The sequence below is a fragment of the Heterodontus francisci genome, chromosome 11 (genome assembly GCF_036365525.1).
Source record: "Heterodontus francisci isolate sHetFra1 chromosome 11, sHetFra1.hap1, whole genome shotgun sequence".
NCBI classification, from domain to species: Eukaryota; Metazoa; Chordata; class Chondrichthyes; order Heterodontiformes; family Heterodontidae; genus Heterodontus; species Heterodontus francisci.
In genome coordinates, this window is record NC_090381.1 from 84,032,015 (window position 1) to 84,049,753 (window position 17,739).

General features: G+C 40.5%; 1 protein-coding gene across 4 annotated transcripts in view; it reads left to right on the forward strand.

Annotated features, from left to right (window-relative positions):
* Positions 1 to 17,739, forward strand: part of capn10 (calpain 10) — a 66,026-nt gene that overhangs the window by 25,111 nt on the left and 23,176 nt on the right. For 3 of the 4 annotated variants that reach the window (XM_068042359.1, XM_068042362.1, XM_068042360.1), the window contains 10 exons: positions 1,753 to 1,940; positions 3,870 to 4,087; positions 4,215 to 4,356; positions 8,523 to 8,689; positions 13,004 to 13,299; positions 13,737 to 13,939; positions 14,639 to 14,891; positions 16,455 to 16,651; positions 17,375 to 17,499; positions 17,625 to 17,670. In XM_068042359.1, coding sequence (XP_067898460.1) covers positions 1,753 to 1,940; positions 3,870 to 4,087; positions 4,215 to 4,356; positions 8,523 to 8,689; positions 13,004 to 13,299; positions 13,737 to 13,939; positions 14,639 to 14,891; positions 16,455 to 16,651; positions 17,375 to 17,499; positions 17,625 to 17,670 — 1,835 coding nt within the window. The remainder of the gene's footprint in view (positions 1 to 1,752; positions 1,941 to 3,869; positions 4,088 to 4,214; positions 4,357 to 8,522; positions 8,690 to 13,003; positions 13,300 to 13,736; positions 13,940 to 14,638; positions 14,892 to 16,454; positions 16,652 to 17,374; positions 17,500 to 17,624; positions 17,671 to 17,739) is intronic. The other variant, XM_068042361.1, reaches the window with a different exon arrangement.

Below are 17,739 nucleotides of genomic sequence, written 5' to 3' on the forward strand. Positions count from 1 at the left end.
ATTGGACTTTCACCAGACCGTTTTGTTTTGAAAAGGAAGTACTTCAGTAGGAATAAAATATTATGCAATGGATAGTATATCTTAGCAATGGAGTCTAGAAACATATATTGTACGCATTAAATGTGTAAATTCTGTATATTGGGCAATTCAAAATAGTGATTGAATTTTTTTAAAATTTCTCGCCATTAGTGATGTGGATAGATATGTACATACTATTTGTGGACACACAGAACCTTGAATCTATTTACTTATTTTCTTATGCTCCACATGCATAGTGGCGCAGTGGTTGGGGCGGGACAGTGGCGCAGTGGTTAGCACCACAACCTCGCAGCTCCAGCAACCCAGGTTCAGTTCCGGGTACTGCCTGTGTGGAGTTTGCAAGTTCTCCCTGTGACCGTGTGGGTTTCCGCCAGGTGCTTCGGTTTCCTCCCACAGCTAAAGACTTGCAGGTTGATAGGTCAATTGGCCATTGTAAATTGCCCCTAGTGTAGGTAGGTGGTAGGAGAATTGGGGGAAGGTGGAGATGTGGTAGGGAATATGGGATTAATGTAGGATTAGTATAAATGGGTGGTTGATGGTCAGCACAGACCGAAGGGCCTGTTTCAGTGCTGTATATGACTATGACTCTATGCCTTATATTTGGCCCATCATGACCATATAGAATTGATAAATGATAGCTTAAAAATTATCCTGGAACTTATTCTTAATTTAAACTTATTCTTAATTTAGATAAAATTAGTGCTACGCTATGGAAATATCGGGCTGGATTTCATGGAGTTCATTTTCAGTGATGTGAATGGGAAAAGTGGAATGTGGGCAGCATTCCTTATTTGTAAGTCACTGGAGAGAAATTCATGATGCCATATGATGGGGTAGTTTTACACAATACGTTTGCTGCCAGGCTGCCTCTGACCAGCCGTTTTAAGACAACAGGCCGGATCTTATTCTGATGACGGGCTGGAAGGCAGGGGGAGAATCCCGCTTGGCCCTCCGTCGGACCCCCATAGCTATTTCATGGCAGGCAGCCAATTAACTGCCCTGCTGTACCGAAGAGAGGAGAAGACCCTGGGAGAGGTAAGTGGCGTTGTGGTCACAGGAGCCAGTCAGGCAGGCTCCAGCGATGCCGTTGGGAGGGGTGGGGTGTCTTCATAGGTTGGTGGCGATCGCTGCCGGGGTGGGGGTGGCCCTCAGGGGGCCCTGGATTGCCCCAAAGGAGGGACCCCCTCCCGACCCTGCTAGGAGGCCTTGAGGGTTTACCTGGCATCACCTCCCTGTGGTGGCGGGCCCCTCACCAGCAAAATTGAGATGAAGGCAGGAAGAGGCCCTTAAGTGTCCATATATTGCCCACTTAAGGCCTCAATTGGCCTGGGTTGGAATCGCCAACCTCAGCCATCCCCGCCTCTGACAAAATGCAGGGGGCCAGGGCAATGTCGGGAATGGCGCCCCCTGCCATTTGTTTGCCCCCCCCGTGCCGTTTCCGGGGGCAGAACAAAATTCAGCCCAACAACAATTACTTGGACTCCTCCCATAAGAGAACTTCTCAATGCTTTATTAGTAGGGAGGAAAATTAGAAATTTGGGAATGAGAAATTTGGGGGATGAGGGAAGACTGAACAACATCAGGAAATGTACAGTTGGAATTATCTAACCATTGAAAGACTATCCTAATCTTGTCATAGTATAATGTTGTTCAAGTTCTAATCAAAACACTCACTCTCCTGTTGTTTATGCTTCACCTTAACCCCTTTGATAGGTGATACCTCCAGGCCAGGACTCATGGACACAGTCTGGATGTTTAAGATGTAGATTTTGGAAGTTTGGACAGTGGGTGGAAGTCAAAATAGACGATCGGTTACCTTGTATTGGTCGCAGGCTCTGCTTTTCTCGTTGTCGCTCTGAAGAGGTGTTTTGGTTACCATTATTGGAAAAGGCATATGCCAAGTAAGGAATTTTTAGTGGTCTAACTGCAAAGTTACAATATGACATTTTAATTCACACTTTTTACGTTGAATTGAGGGCATCTAAAGTCCCATAACAATTCACTCTCCTATGTGAATTTTCTCCAGGCATACAAATTCTAATGTACTGTTCTCTTCCTTGTGTTTATAAAAATGAGAAAAAAAGTAGTGTTTGTAATTCTGTTTAGCCAGTACATCCATTGTACATGATTGTTTTAGTGTGATGTTCTAATCCTCAGACACGAAAATCTAGATTTGAGTGTAAAATTTTTGGAAGTCTATATTCTCCTGTAATTGTTTCAAATTTTTTATAACTTCTGATGTTATTTAAAATAATTGGGAATGACAATTGCTAATGCAAGAAAAAGCATCCTTAATTGATAGCATTTGCATCTAAATCCAATTTTCTACAACAGAGGCAGTTGGCTTTGATGCAAATAGTCTGCATCCATGTAGAAAGGTTGTATTTTTAAAAATAAAATCTTGAATGGCCTTTTTACGCAGGCAACCAAGGGGAGCATGGCTGGGATTAGGGGGTCTTTCTGGACAATTCCTTACTCTAAGTGGTGGGCAAGCATTGAAATTTCTGGTTGCTTGGGGCAGGCAACTGTCAAGGTATACTAATGGCGGTGCTTACGTCTGTCAGCCCTATATAAATTAGGTGAATTCCTGCTGACCTTTCCAATTCCAGTGGGGTCAGCACTCTAGGGCACCAAGGGTTGTGTGCCGAGGATTTTTGGTGACTTGGTATCATTGTATGTGACCAGTTAGATGGTATGAATCAATATAATGAGCTGAATTTTATCATCTCCCCGCCGATGTGGGCCGTGCGCCATAGAGCTGCTGCAGTCTTCTGTGCGGCGGCTCATTTGCATCCCGGGGCGGGCCACTCCCCGATCACATGGAGGGGGTGGGCTGTCCGTTGCTGGCAATGGCGTCAGCTGCCTGTGTGCAGGCACTGATGCCATTTTTAAAGGGTTGTCAGACCTACTAGCGAATTTAAATATTTAAAGGTAAATTGAATTAAAATAAATAAATACATCTCTTTCACCCCTCTCACACCCTCCCAATAGCAAATAAATTAATTATGTGCCCTTTTCCTACCAAAACACTTAACTTCACCATCTGACCTTCACCCCGCTCCCCTAACTGCACAAACATTCAACTACAACCCTTCCCACCATCCCCTACACCCATGACGTTAATTTCATCCTGTTTTCCCCGCCCCCCCCCCCCCTGCCAAACCAGTGTTGCGCCTGGACGGGGATCCAGAGGCATGGGAATGCCGGCCGCCAGGCCTAAGATCGCAGTGGGACATCCGGCGGCTACGTGAGCTTAATTAAATCAATCATTTAAATTTATTTAAATATTCAAATTGGGGTCCCATTGCCGAGCGGCAGGGTGCTGCCAAGAGGCCTCGCTGCTGCCGGTAATATTGGGCCAGGCTCTCCCGGCATCATGGTGTGTGAGCCCTCTCCCAGAGGCATTTTCTGCCACCATCCACGCCCCCCCCCCATCCCCCCACCCTGCCAGGAAACATGACTTCGGGGGGTTGGTAACATTCAGCCCAATGTTTCACTCATATTTATTTAAATCTTATAATGGTGAATATCAATATTGCAGAAAGTAATTTGAACATTTCATTAAAGTTGTCAGTCGCTTCTATGTTCACAATCCTGCAGGAACAAAGCATTTTAGATGCATGCTGTCATATTGTTACAGCATAGGTTCAGAAATTTTATTGCAATTTAATCTGTTTTAATCTGAAAATTTGGCAACTGTGTCCCTTTTACCTCAGATTTTGAAAGCATCTTAGTGTTTTTAATTTAATAGTGTTTAGATGTAAAATGAATTTGAATTGTGTAGTATTTGGTGATAACTGTGGTTAAAGGTGTTTATATATTTTTCAAAGACTCCACGGTTGCTATGAACAGTTGTGGGCTGGACAGGTTTGCGAAGCTCTCGTGGACATCACAGGAGGCCTGGCTGACAGATGGACTCTGAAGAGTTATAGAAAAAACAGTGAAAAAAATGCTCACTTCTGCTTTTCCGAAAGATCAAAGTACGAGTTGATGAAGGATTTAAATGATAAGGGCTTTATTAGTTGCTCTGTTCATGCGTCAGCCAAAGGTAAAGACAATATTTCCAAAATATGGAAAATAACAACAAATAGATCATGATCAGTCAATGAGACAATTAACACTAAATAAATTTGAACCAGGTATATCATTTAATTTTTTTACTGTTTGTCCTCTAGGATCCAGTGAACGTGCAGAATTTCATGCCTTCAGTGTTACTGATGTGAAGCAAATTAGTGGACTCAAAGGCAGTTACATCAATTTGCTGAAGATAAGAAACATGTGGGATAGAAAATGTTGGAATGGCTCGTGGCAGGAAGGGTAACACATTTATTTAATATCATTGAAATCAAATGAGTTTCTTTTTGCATCATTTTATTATCCTCAACATATGACTAGTTCAGGCTACCAAGGGCGGGAATCATGAATGATACTCCTTAACAACAACAAAGACTTTGTTGACATTAATCAAGTTGGAATATTAGAGGTAATTTTTTTCTGTACCTAGATGATTAGCACATCAGATTTGCATCTCCAAAAAGTAAAAAGACTCGTGTCAAATAAGTACTAGTTGGTTCTGGGGCACAGTCATAGAGAAGTCCTGGACTTTATAAATAGAGGCATAGAGTACAAAAGCATGGAAGTTATGATGAACCTTTATAAAACACTAGTTCAGCCTCAACTAGAATATTATGCCCAATTCTGGCATCATACTTTAGGAAGGCTTTAGAGAGGGTGTAAAAAATATTTACAGAATGGTTCCAGAGATGGGGGACCTCCAGTTAAGAGTATAGATTGGAGAAATTGGGGTTGTTGGCCTTAGAGAAGAGAAGGTTGAGAGGAGATTTGATTGAGCTGTTCAAAATTTTGAGGGATCTCAACAGAGTTGATGGAGAGAAACTGTTCCCTTTGGAGGTGGGGTCAAGTAGCAGGACACAGATTTAAGGTCATTGGCAAAAGAACCAAAGGTGACATGAGAAACAAAAGTTTTTATGCAGCGAGTAGTTGGGATATAGAATGCACTATATGAGGGGCTACTGGAGGAAGATTCAATTGTGGCTTTCAAAAGGGAATTGGATAAGCACCTGGAGACAAAAAATTTGCAGGGTTATGGGGAAAGGGCCAGGGAGTGAGACTAGCTGAATTGCTGTTGCAGAGCTGATGTGGACTCGATGGGCCTACTGGCTTCCTCCTGTGCTGTAATCATTCTATGATTCTAATTCCATTATGGACCTTTACAGCATCTCTTTACACCTGCTTCTAACACCATTCCAGGGGTATCTTGTTTCTCTCCCACAAAAGAAATCCTGACATTAGGTAGTTCAGTCCCTATCCTTCTCTGCATCACGTAACCAACCTTGCTATCACAGTAAGTTGATCTGACAAAGTTAGCAAGCTTTTCCAGAGACCTATGTATTATGGTCCAGCTGTCCTTTTGAAGATGGTCTTCCCCCTTCAGTAGCTGATACTCTAATAGCCTCATGGGGGACTTCTACCAACAGTATACAATGATAAGTGAGTTGAAAATTGTGTCCTGATTTCAGGTTCAGACTGGTTGCCGTCCCATCTGCACTACCTCCTAAACATTGCTTTGAAAAGACTGGGGTTAAATTGGTCCATTCCAGTAGTGTGAAATGGGCTCCTAGCAAATCGGCAGCTTGCTTTATACTGTGCCCAATTTTCTTTTCCATTGTGGAATGGGAAATTGTGCACTGTGTAAAATGAGCTTCCAATTCACTTATTAGCCCATTTCGTGCTACCAGTGTAGACCAGTTTCACCCCCTTAATCTCTTGTGAATGCTAATGGTAGCTGTAGCAGTCTTGACTTTTTCTCTTACCAACACGTTCTTTTGATAATATCCTCTTATCTTCCAATTTATGAGGGCAGGCTAGAAGAATAATCATAACAATTAAAAGTCAGTATCTGTGTCAGGTCTGAATTCTGCCCATCATAAGCTTGCTTTGAGCCATTAAATTATTGTGATTTTAAATTTATTGTCTAGAAAGCAGTCTTGCTGGTTGTCTGGTTTTGGCCAACAGTAGGTGAACTCTTTATACCTCTGATCTATCATGAGGATATACCTTATTGAACTTGATCCTAAATTTCTTCCCCAAAATAGTCTTATTCTCAACAGTATATAGAGGAATAAAATAAAAGCAAAATACTTTAGATGCTGGAAATCGTAAATAAAAACAGAAAGTGCTGAATATCCTCAGCAGGTCAGGCAGCATCTGTGGAGAGAGAAACAGAGTTAATGTTTCGGGTCTATGACCTTTCATCAGAATAGAGGAAGCATCCTTAAAGAATAAACTTGCTACTGCAGGTATATCTCCAATATAATAGCATTATGAAAATATCTTCATGAATTTGTTGAGATAGTTCTGTTGTATTTCGGAGTGCATTTTTTTGCCCACAGACTTGTGTTAATTTGTTTCTGTTGTCAGTGTGAGATTTCTACACTGAAGGATTATGAGTTGTTCTGCAGGCGATAAGTTTACCAGGTGATATTTCCTGCTAATTAATATCACAGGAATACAGTGAGTATATATTTGTTGTACAGGGATTATGAATATGGAGAATTTACCATACATTGAGTAAGTTGCGTTATGGCTTCTTCATTTTACAGGATAAAGGGAAGAGACAACTGTCTCTAGTATTACAGTGTATATTGATTTTGGTTCCTAAGTGATTTGTTTGGAAATGTGTGGAGGCAACATTGAGCCTTTTTGTATTAGTAATTCTGTCTGATTATAGATCCTAATGATTAATTTGTTTTGTATAAGGTTGAAGAATGGTGACAATCGTCCATACTCATCTGTATCTTATTAAAAATCTTACATTTTTTGTGGGATGTGGGCATCGCTGGCTAGGCCAACATTTGTTGCCCATCCCTAAATGAGTGGCTTGCTGGGCCATTTCAGAGGGCATTTAAGAATCAACCACTTTGCTGTGGGTCTAGCAGATTTCCTTCCCTAAAGGACATGAATGACGAACCAGATGGGTTTTTAACCATCAACAATGGTTTCATGGTCACCATTAGACTAACTTTTAATCCCATATTTATTAATTGAATTCAAATTTCACCATCTGCTGTGGTGGGGTTTGAACCCATGTCCCCAGATCATTAGCCTTGTCTCTGGTGTACTGGTCTAGTGACATTACCACTATGCCACCGCCACCCCAAATCTGTGCCCACTTCCTTTGTACATCATTTGGCTTCCTGAGGTCCTGTTTTCATTACCTTTTTTTCTCATTATAAATTCCTATGTCCACATTTACAATGTGTTTTGCCTATGTAAAATTAACATGCTATAATTACATAATTTGGCTACTTGATGGATTTGTACCCAGTCTGTGAATATCCTCTGAAAATGTTCAGAAACTTGGCTGACATTTTGTTTTATCTCCAGGAACATTTTGGTTTTATACTTCAATGTAGCCCTCCAGCTGTAATCCTGTCCTCTCCTGTTTGCATTTAAAATAAGAATTGGGATTTTTCCTAGATCCTTTTTTAGAGCCTGCCCACCATCAATCTGTGCCTTCCTAACATTTGAACAGTAATTATCCTTGTTAGAATTAATCCACTGAAATGCCTACTGAGGGAAGAGCTTTTATATCTGTATCATATTTATTTAAATTAAATTCGTTTTCAACTCCTGTCATCACATCCCGAAGTGTGGGCCTGGTAGATTCTCGGTGCGATGGCTTGACTAATATTACCCCCCACCCACCAAACCCCCGCCTCTCCTGCTAACTGTTTTGCTCAGTTGACAAAAACTGTGTTCAGGGAAGATAAAAACCAATGAAATTTCCTGAAAATTAACAACCTGATATGAAGAGGAGTTAAGATCAGTAATCAGCAATCACCACCGCAATGGAAAGTGTAGAATTTCCCCTTCTCATATGTAACCATCTTCTTCATGAAGCAGTATGTGTCCAAAGTTTCTCTCCCAACCCTCACTGAGCACAGTTTTGATTACCTGAACTGCCCCCTCCATACTCAGCAGGTCTAAAAGAAAGGGAACATCCTTTCCACCATCACTCCATAGTCACCGCGTAACAGTTGAGTCCAGCAACCAAACCTCTGCCATCTTCACTGAGCAAAATGTTACCCCACCCATCAAGCATAATGCACATCATCCAGACCTCCTGACCACCCTCACCCATGAAACCTGTCCAAGCCATCTCCCTAACTAAAGCAGCATATTCAACGTGCAACTACAAAGCAACAACATCCCCTCCTACTTTTCTCCTCCCCTCCTCGCCCCTTATCCCACCTCTTCCTCTTACCTCTTCTCTCACACCTTTTCGAATGTAACTCTGCCTCCTCGTTCCCCTCCCCTTCTTCCGCCCCAATAGATTTCAAATTATTCCACCTCTCCACCCCCACCCCGTGATCCTGCTTGACATGAAGTCTATACTTAGTCTTGACATCATGTGAGCTTTTAAATTGATCTTAATTTCTGATCAGTGACTTATTTTACAGGGGTGACGGTTGGAAAAAATTGGATCCTACCATCGCTACACAACTGCAGGCCACAGCAGAGGAGGGGGAGTTCTGGGTGGAGGAGCATGAGTTTTTCAGGGATTTTGATGAAGTAACGGTGGGTTATCCAATAAATATGGAGGGACACATTCTCAGTCTTTTAACAGGTAGGTTTAGATATTTATATCTTAGGTAGTTTTACAGAGAACATACATTTCAGTATTTTTCTATGTTATATATGTGAGCCTTTGGGTCAGGACTTATTAATTATGTCAAGTGAACCTGCTTTTCGGAGCTCATACAATGCAGGTGTAGTGGGAATTTTGGTATTGCAGCTGCACTTGAAGGATTGCAGCGATCATTTAAAGGGATGCAACTACTTAAAAGTGAATAGCTTCATGTGGGACCAAATAGAGTTTCAAGCTACCAAAAGGCTGTAGTAGATAAAAATAGTGAAGGCTGCATAATACAAAAGCAAAATACTGTAGGTGCTGGAGCTCTGAAATAAAAACATAAAATGCTGGAAATATTCAGAAGGTCTGGTACCATCTGTGGAGAGAGAAAACAGTTGATGTTTCGGGTTTTGGGATCTTTCATCAGAACTGGAAAAAGTTAGAAATGTAATGGGTTTTGAGCAAGTGAAGGAGGTGAGGATGTTGGGTGGGAAGACAGTATAATGTTTGGGATGGCAAAAAAAAATGTGGATAGATGTGGAGGCAGGAAATTGTTCTGTAGATAAATAATGGAGTGATGCAGGACCCAAACCACCTGACTGATGGATTCTGAAGTGCAGACAATACTGCTTGATGTGCCTTATTATGAGGATTGTCCTGCTTTGCACTCAAGGACACCCTAGTAGGAGATACGACCATATGAATTAGGAGCAGAAGTAGGCCATTCAGCCCGTCGAGCCTGCTCCACCATTTAATAAGATCATGGCTGATCTGTTTTTGTCTCGAATTCCACAATTCCATCTACCCCCGATAATCTTAGATTCCCTTGCCTAACAAGAATCTATCTACCTCCGCCTTAAAAATATTCAATGACCCCGCCTCCACCACCTTCTGAGGCAGAGAGTTCCAAAGTCACACAACCCTCTGAGAAAAAATTTCTCCTCATCGCTGTCCTAAAAGGGCAACCCCTAATTTTAAAAATGTCCCCTAGTTCTGGACTGATCCACAAGAGGAAACATCCTTTCCACATTCACTTTGTCAAGACTGTTCAGGATCTTATATACTTCAATCCCCTCACTCTTCTAAACTCCAGTGAAAACAAGCCCAGTCTGTCCAACCTTTCCTCACAAGACCTTTCCGCTCATTCCAGGTATCAGTCTAGTAAACCTCCTCTGAACTGCTTCTAACACATTCACATCCTTCTTTAAATAAGGAGACCAAAACTGCATACAGTATTCAAGATATGGTCTCACCAATGCCCTGTATAACTGAAGCATAACATCCTTACTTTTATTTTAAATTTCTCTCGTAATAAAGGACAGCATTCCATTAGCCTTCTTTCATTACTTGCTGTACCTGCATACTAACCTTTTGTGACTCCTGCACTATAACACCTAGATCCCTCTGCACCTCGGAATTCTGCTGTCGTTCCCCGTTTAAGAAATACTCTGCTTTTTTATTCTTCCTGCCAAAGTGAAAAACTTCGATTTTTACACATTATATGCCATCTGCCAAATTTTTGCCCACTCACTCAACCTATCTATATCGGTCTGCAACCTCCTTATGTGCTCTTCACAACATACTTTCCTACCTATCTTTGTGTCATCTGCAAATTTAGCTACCATGCCATCACTCCCCTCATCTAAGTCATTGATTTAAATTGTAAAAAATTGAGGCCCCAGCACAGACCCCTGTGGGACTCCACTCATCATATCCTGCCAATCAGAAAAGGACCCATTTATGCATACTCTCTGTTTTCTGCCAGCCAGCCAATCTTCTATCTATGCTAATTTGTTACCCCCTACACCACGAGCTCCTACTTTGTGCAGTAACCTTTTATGTGGCACCTTGTCAAATATCCAAATACAGTACGTCAACATCTCCCCATTATCCACAGCGCATGCTACTCCTTCAACGAACTCCAATAAATTGGTTAAACATGATTTCCCTTTCACAAAACCATGCTGACCATTCCCAATTACCTTGAGTTTTTCTAAATGCCCAGCTATAGCCTCCTTAATGGTCGATTCTAACACCTTCCCCATGACAGACATCAAGCTAATTGGCCTATAGTTACCTGTTTTCTGCCTCCCCCCCCCCCCCCCCTTCTTGAATAGAGGGGTTATATTTGCTACTTTCCAGTCTGATGGAACCTTTCCAGAATCTAGCAAATTTTGAAAAATTAACACCAACGCATCTACTACCTCATTAGCCAACTCTTCTAAGACCCTAGGATGAAGCCCACCAGGACCCGGGGACTTGTCAGCCCGCAGCTTCATCAGTTTGGCCAGTGCCATTTCCCTGGTGATTGTAATTTCACCAAGTTTCTCTCTTCCTTCCACCTTCTGATTTACAGCTATTACTGGAATGTTTTTTGTATCCTCTATAGTGAAGACAGAGCAAAATATTTGTTCATTTCATCTGCTATTTCCTTATTATCTACTATTAACTCCCCATTCTCACTCTCTAGAGGACCAACTCTCACTTTACTAACTCTGATGCCCAAGGCCTGCAGGATCTGGTAACATATGGAAGAATATGGCAGATCTTAAGCTGCCGAGGTATGGCTACACAATATTACCAAACACCAGGCAGAAATTACATTTTCGCATGTCTCAAATTGATGTCTGTCAACCTGCCATACATTTGTGGGCCATGCAGAGCCCTCAGACAGTCTTTAAACCTTTTTCATCAGTTGACTTTACAGGGTAGGTTTCCTGATTGGGGCTCCTCTCAGGCGTTAGTCAGCCAGTGCGTTAGCATCCAGCTGAGGAGTAGTGTGCTGACTGCACCTCATTTTGCTGGATCAGCTTCCATTTACATAGTGTGCCTGAGCTCCCAACCCACAAGTGAGGCTGCCATTGAGAGTCACTGATGAAGCCTCACCTGCCTAGAATGCCTCCATTGCTTCTCTTCTTCCACCAAAAACATAAGTAAAGGGATATTCCTATCAGGAAGCCTCAATCTCAAAATGAAGTGCCAGAACACTTGACATTAAGCCTCCTGAGTAACTTAAGTGGAAACATGAAGAAATAAAAATATAGCCTCAAATGCTACAATGAATTCTACCAGCAAACGCTTTAAATGCATTTAGAAGCCCTGGTCCCAAGTTTTATATGGGTGGATAAATAACTGAAAACTACACTGGAGTGTAGGCTGGGAAGTTATGCGGACGTCCAAATGACACTTTCCCGTGGAATATCAACATTAGGATAACACAGCTGCCCAAACCCACCACACTATTTCCATGTCCTTATAACCAAGGATGGTCAGGGTGGCTCCTGAAATTATGTCAAGGCCTTGGAGAGGGTGCAGAGGGGATTTACTACAATGATGCCAGGGCTGAGGGACTTCAGTTATATGGAGTGATGAGAAATTGGGATTGTTCTCCTTGCAGCAGAGAATGTTAAGTGGAGATTTAATAATAGTTTTCAAAATTATGAATTTGCTGGTCGTATTCATAGCAGCAGTGACTAAATGAGGAGTAAGTGTTTCCACTGGCAGGAGGGTCGGTAACCAAAGGGCACAAAGTTAAGATAATTGGCAAAAGAACAAAAGGGAGATGAGAATTTTTTTACAAGTAATCTATTATGATCTGGAACGCACTACCTGAAAGGGTGGTGGAAGCAGATTCATAAGTAACTTTCAAATGGAAATTGGTCATATACTTGGAAAGGATACATTTGTAGGGCTATGGGAAAAGAGCAGGGGAGTAGGACTAATGATATGGTTCTTCGAAAGAGGCACCATGAGCTGAATGGTCGACTTTGCTGTAGGATTCTATGATTATTGGCTGACATTCCTTTGTCCTGCAACAACACCAAAAATACATTATCTGGGCTGCCATTTGCTGTTTCAACTTTGCTGTTGCTTACGTAAGTGACTGCACTTCAGAAATAATCCATTGGCTGTAAAACCCTTTTTGAGATAGCAAGGAAGGGATTTTTTTTTTGTGTTAAAATGCAAGGTAAATTGAAATTGTTGTATAAAATGTATGTTCTTTGAGTTTTACTATTCTCTACAAGCACTACTACTTTAATGTGTGTACATATTTTGACATTTTAAATCGGCACTAAATGAACAGTCAGACATTATCACTTCTGTGTCGGTACTGCCATGCAATTTGTAAGTTTGCACAGTAGTATTCAGTGAGTGAGATATCAGTAGCGATGCCTGGCTGCTACTGAACAAAGTATGTTCTGTATCAGGATGAACTTGACTGGCAAAATCATTAGAGGTCTCTCTTTATTTGTTACATAATGTACAGGTAACAATGTTTGTAGTTAGAATTTTGCTTTGTTTGTTTAGGTAAAAGTTTGTGCCATACACTGCAGCTTTCAGGAGAATGGGTCCAAGGTCAGTCTGCAGGTGGTTGCCGTAACAACAGCAGTTTCTGTAGTAACCCCAAATTCTGGCTGAGAATTCTGGATCCAGGTGAAGTAGTTGTCGCCATTTTACAAAAAAAACAGGATTTCAGCAGCAGAAATGGCAAGGCTTGTTGGTCAGAGAATGCTGCTGTGCATTGTCATGATACTGAAGAAGGGCCCACCACTGATGTCCTCCAACAGAAACGTTACCGAGCAATAGGACTACATATATGGAAGGTACGTGTAGCTCAAACCAAATGGCTCAAGCAGGAATTAAATATTTATAAGTGTAATGGATAATATATAAAACATTGGTTTTGTGCCATTCATTTTTATTTACTGCATTGCAGTGGTGACAAGCACCGCTGTACCTGAGAAAATCTCTAAGACAAGACCCTAAACTTGTAACGGTGTAAATAGGAAATGTTTATATGTAGAATTCACTATTATGAATAGAAACACGAAGCAGAAGCTTCTTTCATTACTTCCTGAAACCAGAAAGAAGTTCCTATGTTCCTAGAAATCCAGTCTAATTAGGAGATGACCCTGTATGCCAATGTGTAGGGTATGGCCTTAATTATTCCTTTTGCTGAGAAAGAGAATGGATAATTCTGTTTGGTTTTTGCCTTTCAACCTACCATTTGTTTTCTTCTGTTCCCTGTGTGAAATTTTAGGTGGAGAAGAAACGATTTAACTTGCAGAAAACTGTTGCCAAAGCACCAACCATTTCAACAGAATGCCATACGTATGACAGGGAAGTGAAACTGCATTGTGATCTAACACCTGGCTACTATCTTGTCATCCCCAGTACTTTCATGAAAGATGAAGATGGACATTTTCTATTGCGTGCTTTTTCAACATCTAAAATTTCATTAAGGTAAGAACAGAGAGAATCAGGCTTGAAGATGTGACACAGGTGAGATGGAGACATTGTTTTTTGTTCAGTGGGTGAGTTTTAGAAGCATAAATACACAAAGATAAGGAATGCAATTTATTTTTAGAAATGAGTTGTAGGGATTGATTTTGTGTTCTTAGAGCTGGTGAATGCAAAATCAATCAAGCACAATAAGAGCCTCATTTAATGTCATTAATGAGAAACAGATGCTATCTGAGCAGCTTTCACTATTACAAAAGCAAAATATTGCAGATGCTGGGAATCTGAAACAAAAACAGAACATGCTGGAAATACTCAGCAGGTCAGGCAGCATCTCTGGAGAGAAAAACAGAGTTAATGTTTCAGATCTTTCTCTCCCATACATGCTGCCTGACCTGTTGAGTATTTCCAGCATGTTCTGTTTTTGTTTCAGATTCCCAGCATCTGCAATATTTTGCTTTTGTAATCGTGGATTATTCCACTATTATGCTGGAGAAGAGAAAGCTTGAATGGTTCTATGGACGACTATTTAGGAAATGTAATTTTTTATATTTTTACAAAATGCTCGGATTAATGTAGGATATGTATTTACTCTTCAAGTTACTTTTTCCCCCTTTAATAATATTTTGCACCAAGTATTGTGAAACAATCTTCATGATCGTATCAAAAACTGTAATCCATTAAATACTTTTCTGCCCTCAGTGTAGTGAAAGCAGCTCACCCACATACCCAGTTTGAGGAGAATTCTGAAGGGGAGTGGGAGATAATGCAGTTCACGGATTCATGGATCATTGGAAAGAGTGCAGGTGGAAGCAGGAACTTCCCAACATACAACACTAATCCACATTTGCCATTCTCAATCCCTTCTGACACTGGTGTCAGGAATGTTAAAATCACACTGTGCCAGGAAAATTTTGATGGACAGTTTCTGCCAATAGGATTCCATGTTTATCAGGTGTGTTGAATGACGCTGGAAATCTAACTGGCCTGAATAAAGGCCTTGCAATCTGAATTGAAAGCATTTTTGATTGACCTGGATTGAAAGTGCTTATGTTGTATTTAAAGTGAACCAAACTGTTTAACTAAAAGTACTAAATGTTGGCCATTCTAACAACAGGAACATGAGTTGGGTAATAGACATCTGGAAAACATTTCTATAATTCAGCAGGAAATTGTAATGAAGTCTATGGGATATTATAAGGGGACAATAACTTGGAACTTTGGGGTGAAATAACCTCTAACCTTTTTTTGATAATTGGAATTTATTTTTGATAAGTAATTTGAATTCATATTGCTGCCTTTTGGGCTTAATTATGGAGTGTCAATAGATTACAATATTGCCAATTTTTTATTGTAGTTAAATATAATCTTTACAGTGGACTCTGTTTAATGCTAACTGATTTTAAATGAATGAATACCCCTTTATAAATCTCAATGCCCTGATTTTATAATGTATCTGAATTAAAAGCTGTATGTATACATAGTGAGCATTGTACTTTTTTATTGTCCACTTTGTTCCATTTAACATGAGCTTCTGGCACTTTCTAATATCTGCTCTGAACGTGACGAGAGTTTATGTGTTTTATCATTAACAACTAATTTTCTACCTCCATGATCAATAATAACTTGCATTCGTACAGCGCCTTAATGTAGGAAAATGTCCCAAAGTGCTTCATAGAGAGAATAATTAGACAAAACATGACACCAATCCAAAAGAGGATCAATTAGGAAGGGTGACTGAAAGCTTGGTCAAAACTACTTTAGCCATTCATCACCAGATCTCTGTGAACCACATCAAGCACTACCTAGCCCTCATCCCCTTTGCCAAAACTGGTCACTACTCCAAGATTATCCTGGAATGCAAAGATGACACTTGTGCTCGTCTGTAAGTGTGTTCCTTCTCTACCTGAGCTCTTTCAGAAGAGTCTGCAACTCCTGGATAAACAAAGCAGCTTTTCTCGCTCAGTGGTGCCTACTTCTGGAGCAATTTGATGAGTGATCAAGTCTATTGTTACTGCAACAAAGTGACAGCCTTTAAAATATACTGCAGTCCTATAATGGAGTTTGAACCCACAACTTTAACGCAGAGGCCAACATACGACCAACTGAGCCAAACCAACATCCTTGTGTTGTATACAAATCATTGTAATGTTCTTCCCTGTTGGTGGCTTTGCATCATTTTCCCATTGTGTACTGATGGGCAATAATAGTGCAACTACTTCTGTTCCTACTACTTTTGTTTCATTTACATTTGAAAGCAGCAGCCTCGGTAACCCATAATGGCAACTTGCAGCGGTACTATATTGCATAATCTGCAATTTCTTTAAACCTTTGTTTTGTTTATCTCCAATGGAGTTGGTACCACTGATCCCCATCACATTGTTTGTTTACAGCCCGGGAGGTGGTAATTTCTTTACTCTTCCTGTACTGAGATGCTATTTCTTTCTTAGTTCCTGAAGTTACGGCTTAATTGTTAATTTTTGATAGATCTTTCTGATGTTTTACTTGTTTCATACAGGTACACAACGGTAAAAATTTGAATCAAGCATCCCCTCATCTTCTAGAGCCTGTGGTGACTTGTGTGCCTCATCGCTACACACAGGAAATGACTCAACTTTGCACTCTGACGGCAGGAAATTATGAGATCATTCCTTCTACGTACCTGCCCAACAGTGAAGCACAATTTACAGTCACTGTAGAAACCAAAATAGACAGGTGGGATAAGAATTACTTATTAATTTAATTAGATCCAAATTCTTTGACCTTGACTTGTGAGGTCAATAACTTAATTTAGGTTTTAACGTTTTTTTTCTGTCAGCACTGAATTTGTTTATATAATGAAAAACGTTTGTAACTTTTCATCTCTGAGATGACATACAAATTGTGGTCAAGCATCTTGTGCCAATACAAATTGTATGTTAAATTAAAATATACATTAAAAAGTATGTTGTGTTATAAAAGTGCTATCAAAATTTAGCAACACTAGATCCATTTCAGATTAGTGACAATTGCTTTTCTTTGTGCATTTTCATATTTTCTTTGGTCCTTGACACAGTTCAGCAAATATGATTTGGGCAGTAGATTGTGAGTGGGTTAGGAAGGTCCAAACATTTAACTTAGGATGCTACTAGACATAAAAGAGACAGTGCCATCCTTGCCTATCTGAGCTATAATTTGAAGAAAGCCCCAAAAGAAAAATGACAGTATTGCATTCAGTCACCCAGGAAGGAAAAAGCACTTCATTCTGTTTTGTCAGTTGTGGATTTGTACCTAAGCTTGAAAGGGCAACACTTAACACTGTGTAATGCCTTTCAGTGAGAGAAGGAATTCATCCAAACTGGGCCAGATATGGAAGGGACTGAGAGGAAAGGGGAGCAACAATCCACTAAGTCAGTTTCTTTTCACTGATAGCTGTTTTTATAAACTTCCTTACAATAGTATGAACAAGCCTCAAAATGTCGAGCTGTGGGGTGGATTCAGGTTGGATGCCTGTTTTACACACTCAGTCGAACGTAAAATTGGGCGGCGTATCCAACCCCAATCTGCCCTGTTTCCGTCGGCAGGTTAGTTTAAAATCAGTTTTCATGTTTTTGAGTCTTTATCCTGATCATGATCAGTGTGATATAGGATACAGATATATTAAAGAATAGATGATTCCATGTTAAGTAATGTTTATTGCTCTATTTAGGAAGCCATTCCAGTGTCAGGAGAACTTGGGTCAAACAATTCATGAGGTAATAATTAATCTTTTATTAAGCTGAAATATACAGAAATATATCATGCAAAGAAATGGTGCTACATTA